The 23041-nt window shown below is 38.3% G+C and overlaps 1 protein-coding gene across 1 annotated transcript in view; it reads right to left on the reverse strand.

Annotated features, from left to right (window-relative positions):
• LOC306865072 (A-type potassium channel modulatory protein DPP6-like) overlaps positions 1-23041 on the reverse strand; it is a 195680-nt gene that overhangs the window by 93962 nt on the left and 78677 nt on the right. Inside the window, exons 2-3 of the mRNA XM_079409437.1 lie at positions 10911-11025; positions 266-364 (exon numbers count right to left, since the gene is read on the reverse strand). Of these exons, the coding sequence (XP_079265563.1) occupies positions 266-364; positions 10911-11025 (214 nt within the window). The remainder of the gene's footprint in view (positions 1-265; positions 365-10910; positions 11026-23041) is intronic.

A 23041-nucleotide genomic window follows, 5' to 3' on the forward strand; every position in this document is an offset into this window, starting at 1 on the left:
TCTTGATTCTCAAATGTTTAAAATTAATGACTTTGAAAGAAAAAAAACAACAACAAAAAAGTACGGAATCAATCCTTTCGTTTTACCTTGAAGAGGAAATTAGCAATGCACAAGCCTGTATTTCACTGCCTCTCTGAATTGATTGTGCACAATGAGAATTATAGTACGTTTGTGACTCAATGCTGAGATAATCTCTGCAATCGTATCAGATACTAGGCAGATAATGGAAGAACCGCAACAGAGGAAATCAAACGTCTGAACTTACTGCTGATCCACTTAGCATTTGGGTCATGAACTTTGAAGTCTTTCTTGAAGATTTCTTCCACTGTAACTTTCCCCTTAAAGGCCAGGCTATCGTCCTCACCTGTAGGGAGAAATGCAGAAAAGTTTTAGCTTCAGCTAGAGATGGGAGAAACAAAGCTTTCGAAACTTTTAACTAATTGAACCAATTGCTTGACAAAACGATTGACTCTTTTGAACTCTAGAAATGCCAGACACTCGTGATGCCTGCTGCTGAGAATGGTGTAAATGTAAGGTAAAAATGCATCAAGAACAAAACAACAAATCACAAACCAACTGCAAATGTTTTTTTATGGTCTAATCTAATACTACTAAATATGAAGTGTCTGTATTTGTTTATTTAATTGCAGGACTTGTTTGTTTTATGGAGAGTTTGGTAATTGGGCCAATAAGAGACTATTAACCATAACTCTTCCTTTTCATTATACAAATGTATCATTAAAATGTCTATACATTTATTAAATTGATCAAAGGAAAAATCTCATACACTGTGCCCATAAATATGCTTACTTCCATAGTATATAGTATTATGTGCACCTGGTAGTATGTCCAAGTTCATAGTATTCATTAAACAGATGAATAATAGAAACATGGAAAAATAAAAACAATCGCCACAGGAGAGGATTTGTGAATGGAAATGAAGCAACACAACTGAAAGTGATGTGACATGTGGCCAAGTATGGCTACCCATACTCAGAATCTTAAGGCACCCAGGGAGCAGTTGGAGGTTGCTCAAGGGCACCTCAGTCGTGGTATAGAAGGTGGAAGAGAGTGCTGTACATTCACTCCTTCCACCTACAATTCCTGCCGGACCTGAGACTCGAACCCGCAACCTTTGGGTTAAGAGTCTGACTCTCTAACCATTAGGCCACAACTGTTCAACATATGTCCAAATTTCATTCATACTACATAATTTTTGAATGGTTGCGAAGCAATTTTTTGATTTTGTATGCAGCGATAGATGGTGGTTCATGGGTTCACAGACAACGTCGCCTAGTGGCGAATCTGCAAAATTAAAAAAACATACCTATACGTACGGATCGCTGAAGCAGTAAAACTCTTGACAACTTTTATTCCTTTTCAAACAAAGCATGATTTACAGGGCCAGAGTTTTGATTAACAAAGCATAATTTTCGCACAATTACATCAAGTCAAGTCAAGTCAAAGTTTATTTCTATAGCACGTTTAAAAGCAACAGAGTTGCACCAAAGTGCTGTACAAAAAAAAAAAAAAAAAAAAAGCAGGCATTATTCAAAAGCCAGGGAGAACAAATACGATTTAAGAGCAGACTTAAACTAGCTAGTGAAGGAGCGAGTCTCACATTTACAGGCAGACTATTCCAAAGTTTCGGGGCTGCAGTTAGCATCACAAACACAGCTTCATATGTATGGGTTTTCTAATTCAGTATGTTTGCTCGGTTAGCTCACCCGATACGGTGTTACGGTGTACACAGCAATAATGCCTGTACCAACATAATAAAAACATGGCTATGGTCACATACTGAATGCGCGTTTTAGTGCCACTCACTGAATATTTCATGTTGAAACTGCTGTGAAACATGCAGTAAGGTATGTAATATTTTGATGAAACATCATCACAAGCATATATCTTCAATGAGCCTGGGTTGAATAAGAAACAGCCATGATGGTAGAAAGCCTCATTTAATGAATTTCGTGACTTTTGCCGCGGTTCAATAGGTGCTCTGAATCACTGACTTGGTATCTTCAAAGAAGTGTTTGGAAAATGCCCATCACTACATTTAGCAGCAAGACCTCCAAGCTTATTTGGTGCAACTCACAATCTTCACGCCTCCATCCTCTCCTCAGTGCATGTCAAAAACTCTAAGCTTTTCAGGTTCACGGGAGACAAACTGTATCTGCATTAGGATGAACTGGCTGACAGGCTTTTCTTAGAGGGCAGCCTGGTGATTTTTCCTCTAAAAGAAGCGAAAGTCTCTTTGGTAATGGCAACTGCAGCTCCTGGGCTGATGTGAAAACTACAGTACTCTCTTAACGCTGCGCTGGAATGTTCTGACTGTTCCAGCTTCCAGCGGTGCCTGGGCTCATTATCTCAGCCGTACCGCTGCGCTCAGGGCCCAAAGATCGCCTCCATCAGGCAACCTCTGTTTGACATTACCACTCATTCGTTCAGCACGTGGCGTGAGTGCACCAACTCACCGCCACATCAATACCTAGAGAGACCGAACATGCGGCGTAGTGGAAAACCATTTTAAATCGCACATATTGAGAAGGAATGCGGCGACAGAGCTTTGCATTAAATGACAGCCCCATAAGCTGAGAATGAACACCAGAATATATTCAGTGTGTTCGACAAAGAAAGCGGGGAAGAATCTATCAACTCACACGCACTTCATTTCGCTCCGACTAATATTAGGCTGTCACTTTGACTCGTGTACACGTGCAGATTCACGCGTGGGCCGGGTGCAATTCTCCAGAGGAGGGGGAAAAAAAAAAGGTAGGACATGGGAGTAAACACAATCAGGCGTCCCTCCAGGCTCTGCTTTAGACCAATTGAATGTTTCATTATTAAAATAGGCTTTGTGCATTTACAGCTGATGCCAGCACTAACCTGATTTATTTAGTCATAATTCTGCACATCAGATTTGATCACAGAGTGCTTTCGTCTGGCATATGACTCATTTCATATGCATTGGAAGATGCAGAAAAGGCAATATCTGATTTGTTTCACTTTGCTGTCAGGATGAGCGGTTTTGTACATCCTAAATGGGAAGAGTGCAGAAGACCAAACATCAGAACCCATCAGAAATATACTATTTGAGACAAACTAAAAAAGTGTGTAGTCTTACATTGCCTAGCGGACTTTGGTGTGGTCCATTCTACATCTTATTTTGGCAAAGAGCTGCCCATTTAGACAGGAAAGGGCTGTCTGACTGATGTTAAATGACCAACCGCAGTATATTTTTCTGTATGATATATAGAGGAGGATAAATGTGCATTTGGCCATTCTGTAACTAAGAGCAGAATACACAGTTGTGCCCAAGGATATCTCATTTTGTTACTAACAGGGTTCCACACAAGCAATAATACGGCAGATGAATTTCAGTGTATTGTTCATAGAGATGACAATTACAAAAGCAATTTGTAGATTATCTATTTCCAAATTAGGTAACACTTCAGTATAGGGACTATTCTCACTATTAACTAGTTGCTTATTAGCACTCATATTTTTTAACATATTGGCTGTTTTTTTAGTATTTATTAAGCACATATTCTGCATGACCATATTCTGCATCCCTAATCCTACCCAATACCTAAACTGAACAACTACCTTACTAACTATTCATAAGCAGCAAATTTATATTAAAAGGAGTTTACTGTCACAAAAGTTGTAGTTCATGGTTTGTTACTAGCGAGAACTGGACCTTAAAATAAAGTGACCCTAATTATTTTAAGGTTGAGCATAACTAGAAATTCACATGGCTTTTTAAGGTCTGGAAATCACAATTTAAAAAATTCTTGATATGTCCAGATTTTTCATGACAATGGTTACCTAATAGCCTTAAAAAAGATTTGAAGCCATACACTTTGGATATTTCAGTACTATCCAAAAATACATACAAATCTATTCAAATATACAATTAATGGAATATTCGTCTTCTGTGATAAGCATGTTTTTTTCCCCCTTTTTTAATGGTCAAATCTAAGATATAGATAAAATGGCAGGGTGATACAACTGGCGATTAAAAAAAAAGCATGATTAAAATAAACATTCTTGACAACTCTGTGTGTCATTTGGCATAAATCAATATAAAAATTTCAATTAATAAATGCATTATTATTTAATTCCTTCAATGTGTCAGGTTAATTTTTATTTTTTACACTTAACAATATAATGTAAAATGCTACCAAAGAAAGGAGCCCCTGAATGACTCATGATTGTGTGCCTGTGTCAGGGTCATGTCTCTTAAAATGTCTGATATATATATATATATATATATATATATATATATATATATATATATATATATATATATATATAGTATGACAAGGCGAGGTTTAAACTGTCTAGTGTAAAAACACATTGATATTTATGAGTTAATAGTTTATGATTTCTGATATTAGCTGTCAACCTCCAATAGAGTATTTCAAAGAACTCTGCATGATTTCTTTTTTTTTTTTTTTTTTAGATTTTTCCTTTCCTATGTTGTATTCTGTATCTTATTTGTCATTGACTCCTACAGCGTGCGAGAACCTCTTGAGTCCAGCCTGCATCATGTCCTGCTACAGTTTTCGCCCCCTGGAATCTCCTATTGGTACTACACAGTCTTACTTCCTAAAATGGAATGAATAAATAAATAAATAAAATATATCAGAAGTTCTCACTGTAGCAGAATTTGTAAACACAATTTTTTTGTTGTTTGTTTCCTGGTGGGCTGATGAAAAAATGCATCAGACACTGCATAATCCAGGCAATCTGATAGGAGCTTGTGATGTCAGCCACTGTTTTTGTGTGCAATATGCACTGGGCGGCCCATGAGCGGTCTGTGGGAATGCCGCCTAAGGCTGATAGGAAACATTTAAACGTGAGCAGAAAAAAGAACTCAGCTGGTAAACCGACACATTACATAAACATTCAGCTATTAGGCAAACAAAATATAATAATCCTTGCCAATGAGTTCAGTCAAGTGAATTTCAAAGAATGACAACAAAAGAAATGTCTTGGACGCGTATTCAAGTCTTATGCCCCGCTGCTGTGTCTATGTTAGGGCTGACAGCTGAGGGCTGATTTTCTTGCATGATTCACAGAGGAGAGATGAGCCCAGCTGGAAGCTTCTCTGCCTGGCTGCCTGCTATAGACAGAGTCTGCAGCGTGCCTGGACTGTGCACTATTAAAGCTGAGCTGCCCACCATTGCAGCTAGATGAATATTCATCACCGTAAACGCCCATTTACGAAGTGCATTTCCATAAGCCATTTAGAGCATAAACCTCAGTAATACGCCTTTATTATTAGAGAGAAAACAGTCAAGCACTCCAGCAAGTGAAAGAAGACCTTTGGAGAATTGCAAAAAAAACATAGTGCACATGTTATAGCAGTTTTGGCCCTGGATTTTGCCAGAAACTCCCCCCTTTTCTGTAATGGGTTTTGGGTAATAGCAGCCTAAAAATTCTTCATGGATGCACACTCGCATCTGCCAGAAACAGTTTACCATTCAAGCATTTCTGCCACGCTATGATTTTGAAGGCAATCACACGAACCACACTTGCTATATAGTATGGATAGTGAAAATAGGGATGCAGACTGATGACTGGGTATATTGCACTTTAAAGAGCAGAATGTTCCTGCACAGTATATTTAAAAAAGTATATATTTTTTAAAGAAAATAACACTTTAATTCAGCAAGGACATATTAAGTGGACCAAAAGTGACAGTAATGACATCAATAGCTACAAAAGATTTCTATTTCAAATAAATGCTGTTCTTTTGAACTTCCTATTTATCAAATAATCCTAAAAAATGTATCACAAAAATGCTGTTTTCAACATAACTACAATATCAGCATATTATAATGATTTGTGAAGAATTAGACGCTGAAAACTGGCATAATTGCCATCAATGGAATATATTAAATAGAAAAAAAAAACAACAACTTCAAATTCTAATAATATTTCACACTGTTACAATCATAATAACACTTTGCAGTCTTGGTGAGCATTCTTTCAAATGTACCTTTCTGATCAAATATGAGTCAAGATTTTTTTTTCTCCCACAATCAAAGCAGATATGACCTAAATCCGTATTGTATGCTGCATATGTTTTGTCACGTACTCCATGCATACAGAAAAATGGCATACTGTGCAGTACAGATACTATGCAGTGCAGAAACAGCTTGATGTGTATAATATCCTGCATCTTTGAAGATATGTTGTTAGGTTTTTGTGTAAGGAGTTGTTAATGGTAAAATTCATGTATGAATGTCTTTGCATAATATTAGAGTGGTGAAGAATCCTTCCCAGATAAAGACAAAGTAACTGAACACATAAAATGAGGACAATCACAGGCATTAATTAAAGAACAGCAAGAGCTTTCATAAGCAGCAGAAAATGGGAGATGTTCTCCACTTCAAAGAGTCAGAATGGCTGAATGAAAGGAACTTTTGTTGGTTAAGAAGATCACAGTGTTATCTGTCAGACTGTGCTGATTTTCATATGCACTGCTCTTTGTTTGACAGACATGTGGATCCTACTTGTCAGCCCTTCGGCCCAAAGTTAATGAAACGATTAAAAAGAAATGAAGACCTTCCATTTCAGCGCATGATTCATTATTTTTCTTAATAGATGGTGCTTCGTTGATGTGGAGCAGAAGAAGAGAGTGTTATTTCCATCATTTTCCAATGTGAAAATGCAACGTGAATGCCGAGGGAGGAAAATTATTAAAGGCCATCTGTATTTTTGATGCACTGGCGATGTTTTCATTGAATCTTGTGCCTTGAAAGATGTACACACAGAATTGTATATGTACTCTGACATTGTTAATATTCATGAGAGAGGCTGGTGTAACTGACTCAATTCACTGCTGCCAGCTTAGATATCAGCAAAATATTTAAAAGCCGTTTAAAATAACTTTTTTTTTTTTTTTATCCTCTGGCGGTGGCATTGAACAATTCCTGGAGAGTCGGAAAGTGATTTGGCTGATCTCTATGCACAAGGAAAGTGCAATTTCTCTAACAACTGGACAGAGAAGTGGAAATAACTGTGGGAAGGTTATCTGACAGACCCCCCGCTATGGTGCCACCATGTACAACGGTTCCTGAGAGATTTGTGAAATCGGAGAAAAAGGAGTTTCCATCTCAGAGAAACGAGCTCCTCTGGCATGTCCAATTAGCTGTCATTGTGTCAATTAAGCATCAGTCTTCAGTGAGATATGTTTCCTCTAAAAACATAATAATAAAGCTGGGATAAAAGAAGACCTGACCCAGTTTTCCAGTCAAAGCACTGATCGAGCCTCATCATATCAACCTATCCGTTACATGAAAGAGTGGACGTGTCACAGCAAGACAACAGCGGAGATCGAGAAAAAACACTCGGGCTAGAGGAAATCCAGAGTAACATCAATGATGGAGTGTGGTAGGGTGTCAGGAGCATTTTGTATCTGGCAGTGTGGATAACGCTGAACTGTTCATCAGCGAGGCAGCGGGGAGGATGGTGAACTGACAGGGGCTCTATTACTATGATCTCCTCCTGGGACCTATTTTTTTTAGAAAAAGAGATTCTTTACATTTTAAGAGGATTTTACCATGATATAAATAAATATAATAAATGCATAATAAATACATCAAATAAATTAAATATAAATATTTAAATAAAAATAGCCGACAGCAAATGAAAATGTCCCCTGAAAAAAATATCATACCTCAACCAGATATTTGAGATTTCTGACCAGAAAACTCCCACAAGTTTACTAGTCATTACTAGTTTTCATGGAGCGAAAGACATAAATACATTTTTTGTTGTTGTTGACTTTTCATAGATCTATCTATCTATCTATCTATCTATCTATCTATCTATCTATCTATCTATCTATCTATCTATCTATCTATCTATCTATCTATCTGTCTGTCTGTCTGTCTATCTACTGTATCTATCTATCTATCTATCTGTCTGTCTGTCTGTCTGTCTATCTATCTATCTATCTGTCTATCTGTCTGTCTGTCTATCTATCTATCTATCTATCTATCTATCTATCTATCTATCTATCTATCTATCTATCTATCTATCTATCTATCTATCTATCTATCTATCTATCTATCTATCTGTCTGTCTGTCTATCTGTCTGTCTGTCTATCTATCTATCTGTCTGTCTGTCTGTCTGTCTGTTTGTCTGTCTGTCTATCTATCTATCTACTGTATCTATCTATCTATCTATCTGTCTGTCTGTCTGTCTGTCTGTCTGTCTGTCTATCTGTCTGTCTATCTGTCTGTCTGTCTATCTGTCTGTCTGTCTGTCTGTCTTCCCACCCACCCATCCATCCATCCACACACCCACCCACCCACCCATCCATCCACCTACTAATGTTCAAAGGTTTGTGATCTGTAAGATTTTTTCTTTTTTTTTTGTCCACCAAAAGATATGTATTAATTTGTCATCAAAATGACAGTAATAGTGGAATGTTATTACAGTAAAACAATGATTTTCTATTTGTGAAATATTTTCAAATGTAATTTATTCCTGTGATGCAAAAATTAATTTTCAGCAGCATGATCCTCCAGAAATCATTTTAATACACTGATTTGCTGTTTAAGATTACTATTATTATTATCCATCATTAGTCGAAAATGGTTGTGCTGCCTTTTTTTCCACAATTTTTGATGAACAGGAATTTTGATGAACCGCTTTATCTGAAATAGAAATCTATTTGTAACATTCGAACATCTTTACTGTATTGATCAACTGAATGTGTCCGTTTATATTATAACTCACTATATCTTAATACAGGTTTCGGGTCTCCTGTATGATTTATTGTGGCCATTAATTCAAGGACACACACACACACAAAGAAAACCTCTGAAACACTGAAGCGCCATTCCCTCTTATTTTTAACCCCTTCCTTCTTTTCACCTGTCATATAGAGACCACTTATCATGATTCAATCAATTCCTAAAGAATAAAATCTCACCTTACACGTTTTATCATTAAACATCCTGTTTCACTGTGAAATGTCACTCTGTAGAAGTAAAATGTGTTGCGAATGGTGTCTCATGTCGACCTCAAGAACAAGATTATTTGCAGTGTGCCTTTCCTGGATAAATCAGGTGCATTATATATAGTGACCTGGTTTACAGACATGCAGCAGTCTGTAGAGATCTTTGAGACGCTGTCCTATGTCCCGTCCTGCAGTTTTGGAGAGATGTCAGGACTCAAGCTAGAGACACCAACTGCTCAGTCTCTACGGCTTGTGCTCATTCTCTCTTCCTCTATTAACCTGACTGCCTGAACCATCCCCTGCTCCACTTTAGATACAGCACAGACATGAAGTAAAGGACTGCAGCCAGACAAGGTGTCCAAACGGACAGAAGAGGATGTGGCAACACACACAAACACACGCTCACTGACAGAAAACAAATTACACCGGGTGTCACATCTCAATCTGTGCTTTTACACTGAGCTAATTATTAGCGAAAAACGTAAATGTGTGGGAACAGACAAAACTTCTCAATTAGTTTCTCAAAGACTGAACCTTCTAGCTTAATGTAGGCAAACCAGCATTCACAGCACACTAATTAAAGCACGGCTGAGAGATTTTAATGGCTTTTAGAGAGCAAGGGAACGCAGAGATTTATATTGCCCAGTAAAAGGCTTCAATGGCCATGTTCACAGTGCTGTTAAATATGGTAGTTCCTCGTCTAGTGAGAGCTTAATCCTGTTCTGTACACAGATTGGCTGATTCTTTTGATAGTTTTTTGATGGCAGGAAAACACTGAAACCTAACTAGATTTTTGTCTGTGGAAGAAGAACAAATAAGAAAATTTGATAACACTTTACAGTGTCCTTGTTATACTTGTTACATGAACATACTATTATAATAAACAGTAAATTATACATAATTACAAGTAACTTGATGCCTTTGACTTATATTACTCAGTACTGAATTGTGAAATTACACTAGCATGGACACAAAGTCTGAGTCTGAATGGTATTTTACTAACACTCAATTCTAAGCCTTATTTTTATTATCTAGGATAATAAGACGACATGTTTCTTGACCAACTGAATGGTTTCTGAAGGATCATGCGACTCTGAAGACTGGAGTGATGGCTTTTGAAAATGTAGTTTTGCTATCACAGGAATAAATTTAGTTTTAAAATACATGAAATTTACGTTATTTCACAATATTTCTGTTTTTGATCAAATAAATGCAGCCTTGGAGGTGTTTAGAAAACCATTATAACATCTAACCAACCTAAAACTTTTGAATTATAGTGTACACTAGGCTTAGTGTGTGTTTTTAGTTATAAATTGGTTCCAATCTATTTCTGTCACTTTAATGATCCTGACTGTATTTGTGTCACGTAAATATTGTTCTGTTTTGTATCAATAATGCTTGTTTGGGGTTCCAACATGTCTCCCCAAAAAAGTTGATACAGTCTAACAATTGGACCTCATAAGCCAAGTAACAACGATAACATGTTTTTGTAAGTTTTTCCTGACTGTGGCCAAACGAGACTACATTTTAAACTACTGTGGGACATATTTATTTTTTGGCACATTTACAACCAATTCAGTTGCAGTATGAAGCCTGTTATTACACTTCACATTTGTGTTGTTTGGCCACACTGGATGTGCCCAGAACCCTTGCAAGTGTTCATTTTGTTTGCATGGTTGTGTCACATATGCAAAAACTTGTCCCAATTGAAATTTCTAAGTACAAGCCAAGATGTTTTGGAAAGCATTCAAGGTATTCTGGCAGGATGTGGTGACATGAGAGGCTGCGTCTGTAATAGAATTGTGCACCTGTATGTAGACACTTGAAACGTGCTGGTTTGTTAACAGCATCATAAGTGTGTGTGTGTGTGTGTAGTGTGGTCCAGAGGCTCATGGCCCCGGGGCCCTTTGCTCCCAGGCTGCATACCTGGAGTCAGCAGAATGACAGAGGTGACGATCAGAGAGCAGATGACCAGAATAACAAGCAGTGCAATCGCTATTCCCTTCCAGTTCCTCTGCGGAGGGTTACTTCCCACCAGCTCCTACAGAAAGAGACGGACAAAGAGAGAGAAAGCATGCGAGTCGATGAATGCAAATGGGAGGTTAGTCAAGGACAGTTGTGTGTCAGTGAGCAGCGCCTCCTGGGAAACTGCTGTCGGCCTAAAACAAATTCTGCCACCATCTCTGTACAAAAAAAATAAAATAAAAAGTGTAATTTAATGTGGCATACAGTATTGTTCAACAATTTAGGGTTGGTAAGATCTTCTGCTCAACAGGGCTGCATTTATTTACAAATACACTCAAATAAGTAATTATCTCAAATACACAAATAAATAAATACATACATAAAATGTAATTTATTCCTGTGATGTCAAAGCTGAATTTTAAGCATCATTACTCCAGTCTTCAGTGTCACATGATCCTTCAGAAATCATTCTAATATACTGATTTGTTGCCATTATCAATGTTGAAAAGTGTTACGCTGCTTTCATATATACATATATATATATATGTTGTACACTGACCCTATAAGAAATGTTTTACTGACCCTAAATTCTGAATGGCATTGTGTGTGCGTTATTTTATTTATTTATTTATTTTATTTTAGTTTTTGGAGCAATGCTGCAAGATTTATTTGTTAAATAAAGTATAAAGCTCTGAAAAGCTTGAGGGCATTTTAATTTCCAAAGGGCAGAAAATGCATATATCATTTGTATTTGCTTCATGTGGTGTGTGTAAGAACTATGTAGAGCAAAAAATAACTATTTCCCAAATGTGAGGGAAATTCACAGATATTAAGCCTAAAACAGAGCACATTTTCTTGCTAAATATTCGGTTGAAGCTATAAATGAAACCATTTTGATAAATGAATGGTAGTTCCTCCACATGAAAACATCAAAATGAGCGTAACAGGAGCTATTTCAAACTCACAATGAATAGGATGTGAATAACAGACACTAAACTCAATAAATCAAACCTGTTTGATTATTAAAGGGGTCATATGATGTTTCTCAAAAGAACATTATTGTGTGTATTTGGTGTAATGCAATGTGTTTATGCGGTTTAAGGTTAAAAACACATTATTTTCCACATACTGAACATTATTGTTGCTCCTCTATGCTTCGCCTTTCTGAAACGCGCCGATTTTTACAAAGCTCATCGTTCTGAGAAGCGAGGTGTGCTCTGATTGGCCAGCTATCCAGTGCGTTGTGATTGGCCGAATACCTCAAGCGTAAGATGGAAATGTTACACTCCTTACCGTATTGTGATGCCGTGTTATACTACAGTGAGAATAATAGTTCCGCCTTCTTTCTTTGGGCTGTGTTTTGCAAATCTTCCCACACCGTGACGTAGAAATGTAGGGGCGTGTTTGAATGAGTCGTTTTAGGAGGGCGTGGTCGAGTCTTAACTTTTATAAAGAATATCTCTTTGGGTTTGAGACTTTAGTCTTTGCAACTTCAGGGATCTTATCTCTGCACAAACAGCCTGTAACACTCCAAAGAGAAAGGACAACTTGAAATTCATCATATGACCCCTTTAACACAGAGAGCATTACATTTCTCGCTCATACAGATGCTGCCAAAATATAGCAGACGGTCAGTAGACACAAAGCATTTGAACTTTAAGCAGAATGAAAGCAAATAGAGCTGAAAGTAGCATGCAGCTGTGGTCTGTGTTCTCACAGCTGAAGTTTTTATTGGATTCAACACCGACTAATGGAGTGGAAGTCTAGTGGCGAGGGCGGCATTAAACTCTTTAAGGCCTGAGCTGTTAGTGACCTTGTTCCTGTCCTAATTGAATAGCGCGGCACACATCATTAGCCTGGTGATAACAGTAGCCAGCGCCTGTTTACCGGGACACCCATTACAAGGACTCATTAAAATCCCTTTCTGTGTCTCTCTTTCTCTCTCTCTGTTTCTGTTCTTCAACACTATTTCTCTCTTCCTCTCCAGGGTCACACAGGCGGACTCTTCCTCTCCGGTATGCAGACAGAGCTGCTGAACTTGACACAGCATTACAGTGCTAACCACCAGCGGAGCCTTTCACCCGGTTCTGCCCCACATATGCACTCTGAATGACAATAACAGCTGTTTACCCACAATGCCCTGTGTCTTAATGATATGAGACACAAGAACGTATCAGTAATGAGCCTGATTAATGCTTAAATATGCACACACATAAATGGCAAAGCGCTTATCAGAAACTTAGGCCAAATAGGCGCTGATTATTTACGTTTTCTCCAGTTTTTTTTTGACTGCTCTACTATGTTGTTTAATTTAAATAAAGAAATAAATGTAATGTATAGCATTAGCATTATTTACATCACAGCCAAGTTAATTAACTTAATTAGTTGCTAGGTGTTCTCCCAGAACATCAATATTTCACTATATTAACTATATTCACTATATTAACATCAACATTTCTTGCTTTTTCAGCCCTTTGTTGCCCCCGTGTCAACTTTTTTGAGACCTGTAGCAGGCATCAAATTTGAAATGAGCTCATTTAGTGGATAAAAGTGTAAATTTATGTTTAAACATTTGTTATGTCCTCTATGTTCTATTGTGAATAAAATATTGGCTCATGTGATTTGAAAGTCTTTTAGTTTTCATTTTGTTAAAATTTTCATTTTAATTATATTCAAAAAAACGTTCCAACATTTCCGGAATTTGGGTAGTAAGATGCATTACAGAAATGCTTGACACATACGATTTTAGGCTATTGTGGAAAAAATGTTGGAAAAAAATGTATATACATATACATATATATCACTGATTCTTGAAATAAGGGACAAAACATGTCCCCCATCAAAATGTTACAATCTGCCTTAAAAAACAATAAATTGTTTCATTTAAAAAGGCTTTAAAAGTTGGATATGAAAGACTTGTGTATGTTTAGACCCTTAGTTTTGTATATATTTATATTATTTCATAGTAATTTTATAAAATACCGGCACTGTACTATGAAAGCCCATGCAAATGAACTCGTCCTCTGTAGAGATCACAGTATCAAACTGCAAAAAAAAGGGTTTTAAAATGCCCAAAATGCCCAAATATGAATATGAGATTAATTGGATGGCTTAATAAAATATCACAAAATACTTAAAGTGAACATTGCATTATTTTATACATTAACAACAGTCTTTCAAAATCTGTCATTAATTCATGTCAACTCCGTCAGATATTTTTCAAATTTGAAATAAATCAGGCATATTGAGTTGTCACGACAGACGCTCCCCAACCCTTGTTGGAAGCGTCTGTCGTGACAACTTTCCTTCTGTGCGCCGTGTCCAAGATCACACCTCGCTTCAGCCAGAAAGGGTCCCTCCAATAGCTCAGGGCTGATACACAGGCCCGAGTCACCGTTATGCGATTGTGACCGTGACGCCAAGCTGCAAATGGAACCCTCTGCTTCAGCCAGAATTGTATGGGACGCATGTGACGCAGACCCAAACGAAGCACTGGCGAAGCTGCTGCCATAAGGCCCAGCATTCTCTGGAATGCCTTGAGCGACTGGACGGTCCCTTCCTTGAAGGAGACCGCATGGCGCTGAATAGTCATGGCTCGTTCCGCTGAGACAGTTGCTGTCATCTGCACTGAGTCTATCCGGCCCGAACAGGCTGTTGGCTGAAACTGGAGCATCGAGGAAGGGGACCTTATCCGCCTCCTTCATCTCTGTCAGCGTGAGCCACAGATGACGTTCCAATACTAACATGCTGGACATAGACCGCCCGATGTGATTTTCATGTGTGCCTTAAAGATCCTGTCACCATTTACTCTTTGTTTGAAGTTTGATACCCTTTCTTACATATGACAGGGCCACTCTTATTTCTATTGGTGCACAATGCACTAACCTTTCGCCGATTTTGAACCCGGACCCATCCTGGCCAAGCGAGATCCTGAGGAGGAACAAAGGACGCGACCCGTACCGGCGTCCTCGATGGAAACGAGCCGGCGTCAGGAACAGGCTGAGGGCACGCGCACACCGCGCTCCCTTACCAAGTGTCCTGCTCGCCAATGTCCAGTCGCTGGATAACAAACTCGATGACCTCAGGGCAAGAGTCAGGTTCCAGAGGGACATTCGGGACTGCAACCTTCTCTGCTTCACCGAGACATGGCTGAACCCAGCGGTACCAGACCACGCCATCCAGCCGGCCGAGTTCTTCTCGGTTTACCGCATGGACAGAACGCTGGACTCGGGGAAGACTAGGGGAGGTGGAGTATGTCTGATGGTGAACAACCACTGGTGCGACAGCGCGAGCATTGTAGCCCTCTCACGCTCCTGCACACCGAATCTTGAACTTCTGACCATCAAATGTCGCCCTTTTTATCTCCCTCGGGAATTTAGCTCGGTCATCGTCAGTGCCGTTTATATTCCACCTCAAGCGGACACGGACACTGCGATATGGGATTTACATGAAACACTACACCTTCACCAGACACAGCACCGGGACGCCGCATTCATTGTTTTGGGAGATTTCAACAGTGCCAACCTCAAGCGTGCACTGCCGAACTTCCATCAGCACATCAGCTGCCCCACCAGGGGCGAAAGGACATTAGATCACTGTTACACCCCATACAAGAACGGCTACAAGGCACAGTCACAACCACCGTTTGGGAAATCGGACCACGCCGCCATCTTCCTCATGCCTGTTTACAAACAGAGGCTGAAACAGGAAGCCCCGGTGCAGAGGGAGGTCCAACGCTGGACGGACCAATCGGTGGCCGCTCTGCAGGACGCGCTAGATGACGCAGACTGGGACATGTTCCGGCGCAGCTCTGAGGACGTCAGCTTGTTTACGGAAGCGGTTGTGGGATTTATAGAGAAACTAATGGATGATACGGTGCAGAAAACCATCATCAGGACGTTTCCCAACCAGAAGCCGTGGGTGGATAAAACCATCCGCGACGCCCTGAGATCCCGCTCCGCTGCCTACAACACAGGGCTCATCACCGAGAACATGGATGATTACAAGGCTGCATCTTACAGCGTGCGCAGATCGGTGAAGGCGGCGAAGCAGCGATACGGGAGGAAACTAGAGTCGCAATTCCAACATGGCGGCTCTAGGAGTCTGTGGCAGGGACTTAGAACCATCACGGACTATAAAACACCACCCTCCAGATCGGGGAATGCGGACGCTTCTCTGGCTGACGAGCTGAACACTTTTTATGCTCGCTTCGAGGCTGCAGCTAATCACGCTAACGGCGCTAGCAGTGCTAACTGCATGCACGCTGAGGAAGCCGGTGAGGACAACGTATTCACCATCACGGAGCATGACGTGAGGAGGGCATTCAGGAGAGTGAACATCAGGAAGGCAGCAGGACCAGATGGCATCACAGGTCGGGTTCTGAAGGCCTGCGCTGACCAGCTAGCACCGGTGTTCACCGAGATCTTCAACCTCTCCCTGGAACAGTCCATAGTCCCCTCATGCTTTAAGCAGTCCACCATTGTTCCTGTCCCCAAGAAACCGCAGCCCACCTGCCTAAACGACTATCGCCCTGTAGCCCTCACATCAGTGGTGATGAAGTGCTTTGAGAGACTGGTCAGAGACTTCATCATTGCATCACTACCAGACACACTGGATCCACTACAGTTTGCATACAGACATAACCGCTCCACGGAGGATGCCATCTCACACCTCCTCCACAACACAACAAGTCACCTGGACTGCAGAAAAGGGAATTATGTAAAAATGCTGTTTGTGGACTACAGTTCAGCGTTTAACACCATAATTCCCTCCACACTCACCTCCAAGTTGGAGGTCCTTGGTCTCAGCACACACTTGTGCCAATGGATCTCCAGCTTCCTGAAGGACAGACAGCAATCCGTACGGATGGGTAAACACACCTCATCCTCCATCACCCTAAGCACTGGAGCCCCTCAAGGTTGTGTTCTGAGCCCCCTGCTGTACTCACTGTACACTTATGACTGCGTGAGAGAGATGGTACTTCACTTTGTGTCAAAATGGTTGATTTATTACCCTCATAAAAATTCCACCCCCCTCCCATAACTGGACACCTGTTTGTACACCCCTAGCCCCCACCCTCTCTAAGCGGCCATTTTATTGACCTTATGGTGAACTTAAGAATTTATGACTGTGTGTGTGTATGTGTGTGTGTGGGGGCGATGTTATGTGGTTTAAACTTTAAATGATGAATTTGTGTTAAATGGGGTAAAGGGAAGTTTTTATTAAAGTGTTTTCACATACACATCAAGAAAAAAAAAAACATCAAACATGTGTGTAAAACGTACAAAGACTGTTTATTTCCCTACAAGTGTAGACTTAAAACAGGAAAAACGTAGAAAATAAAACAAAAAAGCATTAGATACACTATCTTAAAACTAGTTGTTTGACAAAGTTAAATAGAAGAAGCGAGCGCGTTCATTTAAACCTATTTTGCGGTTTTAAAAAGTTGTGACTTTAAAACAGATACAAAGTTAGATAATATAGATTCGTTTTTCCCCTACAAGTGGAGACTAGCATTGTTAAAACAGAAAAAAGGAAAATAAAACAAAAAAAAAGCATTAGATACACTATCTTAAAACTAGTTGTTTGACAAAGTTAAATAGAAGAAGCGAGCGCGTTCGTTTAAACCTATTTTGCGGTTTTAAAAAGTTGTGACTTTAAAACAGATACAAAGTTAGATAATATAGATTCGTTTTTATCTTACGATGGTACGTGTGTTTTTTTCCTTACAAGTGGACACTAGTGTTGTTAAAACAGTTTTAGGAAAAACTAAAACAAATAAAAAAGCATTTCGTTTATCTATAACAAAAAAGAATCGGATGCGTTAGTTAAAACAATAAGATATTTATCAAAAAACTATGTCTTGCTTTTTTTTTTTAAAGTTTGACTTTATAACAGACATAAAGTTAAATAATATAGAGACGAGTTCTCTTACCGTGAAGTGAAATAAAAAATATCACACCGTTAAACAACAGTATAAGATAGCTGTAAAATCTTCTGACATTACAATTGAAAACCTAGCCTTTGTTCCAACTTAGAAAAGTTAAACAAATGTCTATCCACGGCGTTCGTTAAAACACCAGCATAAGATACTTGTCGAAGTCTATCTTGCGGTCTACCATTAGCTGCTCTGACAGAAAGTTAGAAAATGAAAAGACCAGACTATTTTACCTAGCCTCCGTGAGATAACCGCTCCCTTCCATGTCAAAACTCAGAATGAGGTTACGCTTGCCGTCAGGTCACGCCTACATCACCGCCCTCTAACGCTGTAAGGACAGACCGGGCTGAAGATTTGCATGTTAAAGAAATTAAAGTAATGTTTTAACATTAGAACAAAGTTATTTATAAATATTTTACATTTCTCAATTAATGAAACCGTTCACCATTCATCATAAAACTTTTCACTTTAAAAGGTTACATAACCTTCTTGTAAACAAACGCCCCACAGGGGAAAAATGTTATTTGTTTGTCTTATTTTATTTAAGCGTCTTAATAATAGACCTTCGATTTCTGTCAAGCTTCTACCGTGGTATAACCCAGACTTTTTTTCGTTTTTAAAATCAGGTTACATGTTTTCTTTTAAACATTCGCCTCTAACCCACAGGAAATAAAATTTAATTTTATTTTAGTTATTTACACTTAACACCTTTTATTTATTTACTCTTTGATATTGTCAATCTTAAAACTTCTAGTGTGCTGTATCGGTTAAAATACACGTGCGGGAAGAAACTGAAATGATAGCAAATGTTTTGGATTTTCAGTCATAATTAGAGGGTAAACGTTATTTTTCTACAACATCTTACGAATGTAAATGTATGTCTCACGCAGAGTGACCAAATGAGAAAGTGTGCTGCGCGTCTGGTCGCACGGGACACTGAAACGGCGTTATCTGATCAACGTTGTAAAATATCTAAAGTTTCTGGGATTCAACTCATTTCCAATCTAATGAGTTTTTGAGGGGCTCTGGCATCATAGACATTGTTAGAACGCGGTCCATTGATTAAAACAGATGGTCTTTCTAGTTTTGGATTTTCAGTCATAATTAGAGGGTAAACGTTATTTTTCTACAACATCTTACGAATGTAAATGTATGTCTCACGCAGAGTGACCAAATGAGAAAGTGTGCTGCGCGTCTGGTCGCACGGGACACTGAAACGGCGTTATCTGATCAACGTTGTAAAATATCTAAAGTTTCTGGGATTCAACTCATTTCCAATCTAATGAGTTTTTGAGGGGCTCTGGCATCATAGACATTGTTAGAACGCGGTCCATTGATTAAAACAGATGGTCTTTCTAACATGTTCAGCGATCAAAGGATCTCTATGGCATCTATTTTATGACGTGCACCTGCGTGTGTGAACTCTGTCGAAGGTTTAGGAAAAAGTTCACAAACCGGTCAAAGGAAGTGTGACCTATTGAAGCTTTTCATGACACATATCTGGTGAAGTTAGATGTAGTTTAGAATTGTGTATTTATAATGAGACGAGATACCACAAAAGAAGAACCAGAAACTTAAACAAATAGAGGCCCCCAAAGATGATGGTTTTAATAAAATGCTGTAGGAAAACATTCTTTAATTTACTTCATTTTACCTAGTTTTATTTCTTTTTTCACTCATATATTTTTCATCCGTCAACACAAACACACACCTACACATAAACATCCACATAAACAACCATACAGTTAAATATTTAAACTTTCTCATACAAACCTTTTATAAATAAAAAACTTTTAGAATTACACCGGGCATCTTTACAAGGTGATGAAAAGCAGCATGATTAAACAATGATATAACTTTTGTTTTAAAAAATAAGTTTTTAGATCTTCCAAACCTAAAACCACAATGTTCTAAAGCAAGGATTAGAAGCAGTCAAACGATCCTCTGAGTAAAGCAAGACACTTACAGAGATTTTTCTTTAGGAATTGGACCTAAATTAGATAGATAAAGAAAACACACACACACACACACACAAATCTGAGTATGCTAAATTTTAAATACGAGCAAAATCATATATATTGTTTTTACTTGTTGTTGTTATTTAAGAAATGTTTTCATTTTAATCTACACTGTAGATAGTATGTGTAGTGTAAAAGAACAAATATACATTTCACTTAAAACTTCAGTAAAATAATTACACCGGCAGTTTTAAACATGATTAAAAAGTTTTAAACACTTTGTGTGTCGCTAAAGTAAGTCATGATGTCAATTGTCTTTAAATTAAACTTTAGTTTTATTCTTCAATTTCTTTAAAATAGCCTGATGATAATACGTCCCGACTGGTTTTCTCACGAGTAGATAACTCTTTGGATGTCTTTGTGACAAACACATAATTTTTTACTTCAGAAAAGTTTTCGAAACGTATGACTGAACTTTTACTCATTTGACAGACCTACGTTTCAAATTATTTACCCGAGGCGTTTAACAGCCAGAGGGGTTACATGTTATTTTCTAACGTTCGTGGGAACCTTTATTGGTGTAAATTTCTCACCTAGAACACAAAACTTGTAAATCTTTTGGATTGTGTATGTTTTAGCTGAAGACAGCTCTTTGCGAAAGACAGCTCTTTAAGTCTTGCTGTTTTAACCTTAAACCTATTACAGCTGAAGCAGATCAAACTATTGCACTGAAAGCTGCACATTCATTCAAGTTTGAACATGTTAAAATCTCTGCACTCTTGTAAAGACACATAAAACACACACACACACACACACACACACACACACACACACACACACACACACACACACACACACACACACATACACTAAAACAAAACCCTATACAGTTAAACATTTAGACTATTATGATGTGTACTATTTATGTTTTCATCTCTACAAGATGAGGAAAGCAGCATGATTAAACAATGATATAACTTTTGTTTTAACAAATAAGTTTAGATCTTTCAAACCTAAAACCACGATGCTCTAGAGCAAGGATTAGAAGCGGTCAAATGATCCTCTGATTAACGGAAGACACTTACAGAGATTTTTCTTCAGGAATTTGACCTATATTAGACTGAAAATTACTTAAGGTTGTCTGCAACAAAAGTATAAGGTCCCACAAATGCCTCTCAGAATCTTTACAACAGATTAGACTTTCTTTCTCACCTTAAAAACGGTATTATTAACCGCAGAGTTTAAATGTAGCATTTGTTCACAGTATAATGTTCTATTAAAATAAAAAAACAACTGGCCTATATAGGTTTATCTGACTAAGATTTGATCAAATAACTGATATAAGAAACATGCAAATATTTGATAAGTCCATCTTATCACACCACAACCTGACGTGTCTGATGGTTTATGATGGCATCTTCCTGATACAGATGTGTTAAGTGTCTGTAAAATAGTTTAAAAAGTCATATTTTTAGCTTTCACGTAGGATTTGTGTCCACGCTCAAGTGGTTTTGTGTAACAGAATCCTGAGACAAATGAAAACAGAATGCGTGAAAGGGGTTTCTCTTTAAGATATTTGTAATGACAGACTAAAAGCTTTATAAAACAATCGTGCGTATGCATTTCTCTCGTACATGTATACAGTAACCGATGAATACACAAAACAGTATTAATACATAACCTCATAAATTCAGCGTGATTCTATCATATCAATCAATAATAAAAGATTTAATTTATATACCGTATCAGACTTTCTCTTCAAAACACAAACTTTCTTAAGACTTTTTTTTTTAAATGTGTTGAACAAACGGTTTTGGAGGGAAAACAGTATAGTGTTGTGTTTCTAAGTTAGGATGCTTGTAGTTAACCCCGTCTTTATCTAAAATATTTTTGTATTCAAACTCTCTTACGCACACACACACATGTTGGTTTTAATGTTTTCTGGGGACTCTCCATAGGCGTAATGGTTTTTATACTGAACAAACTGTGTGCGCTATTGCCCTACACCAATCCTACACCTAAACTTAGCCCTCACAGGAGACTTTGTCCATTTTTAGATTTTCAAAAGAACACCATTTAGTATGTTTTTTTTTAAGCCTTTTGAATTACGGGGACATAGGCAGTGTCCTCATAAACCACCTTCATATTGTAATACCTCTGTCATACCCACGTCATTATACAAATTTGTGTCCTCAAACCACACACACACACACACACACACACACACACACACACACACACACACACACACACAGAGCTTTCCCGGACAGCTGCAAATTGGCAACAAATTATTTTCTTTGTTTATCATTCAGCTGTAGCTAAAACCCTATAACGGAGTTATTTTATGCATTATCGCAACTATAGATGCTGAAAGTGCTCATTAACCTGTTTAACTCTAAAAATGTGAACAATGTCACTAACGACTAGTTTAACAAACAAGGGTACGCTTATAAAACAAGTCTGGAAGCGATTTGAAGTATTCTAACAAGTTCAACCGCTTCAGAAAATAGCACCGCAGTAAACTCTGGATGTGATAACGAACGCCTTATCAGATGTTCAACATATTATTACAAGGCCTTGCTTATAGTTTATGATGAAGCTAGAAAAATATAAGAACACAAACAAATCCTAACACTATTTCACGAAATAACGCAACAACGGGTGCTCCGTTTCAACATATACACGTCAAATCTGTTTTACCCTAAGTATATCGTATTCTTCTTATATATATATATATATATATATATATAGATATATAGATATATATATATATATATATTTGTTTAGGCTAAATAGCTACGTTTTAACAATTCTTTTTGTTTTTACAAAGATGTTATATTGAACGCGTGTAACTAATACCTCCTTCAAACGTTGCGGCCTTTCAGGTCAGCGAACCACAATACCCAGCATACACCTCAGACTACAAACGTCGCCGTCGGGGGTCCATATCCCAAAATGCTTGTGCGTGACAGCGGTCTAAACCGTAGGACTTCTGATTATACGGGCGCACAGATATAAAAAGACAGACATTTCCACACTTTTTGTGAAGTACACGCACCTTTCCGTGTTGTGATGATGTAAACCCTTTTTGTGGTCTCTGTTAGCGACGTGAAGTCCGATTCATTTCTGCGAAACGATTCTTTCCCACAGTTCGGTTCAGTGATTCGGTTCAAATAACCAATTCTTTGTCTCATTAA

The sequence above is a fragment of the Barbus barbus genome (assembly GCF_936440315.1).
Source record: "Barbus barbus genome assembly, chromosome: 46".
NCBI lineage: Eukaryota > Metazoa > Chordata > Actinopteri > Cypriniformes > Cyprinidae > Barbus > Barbus barbus.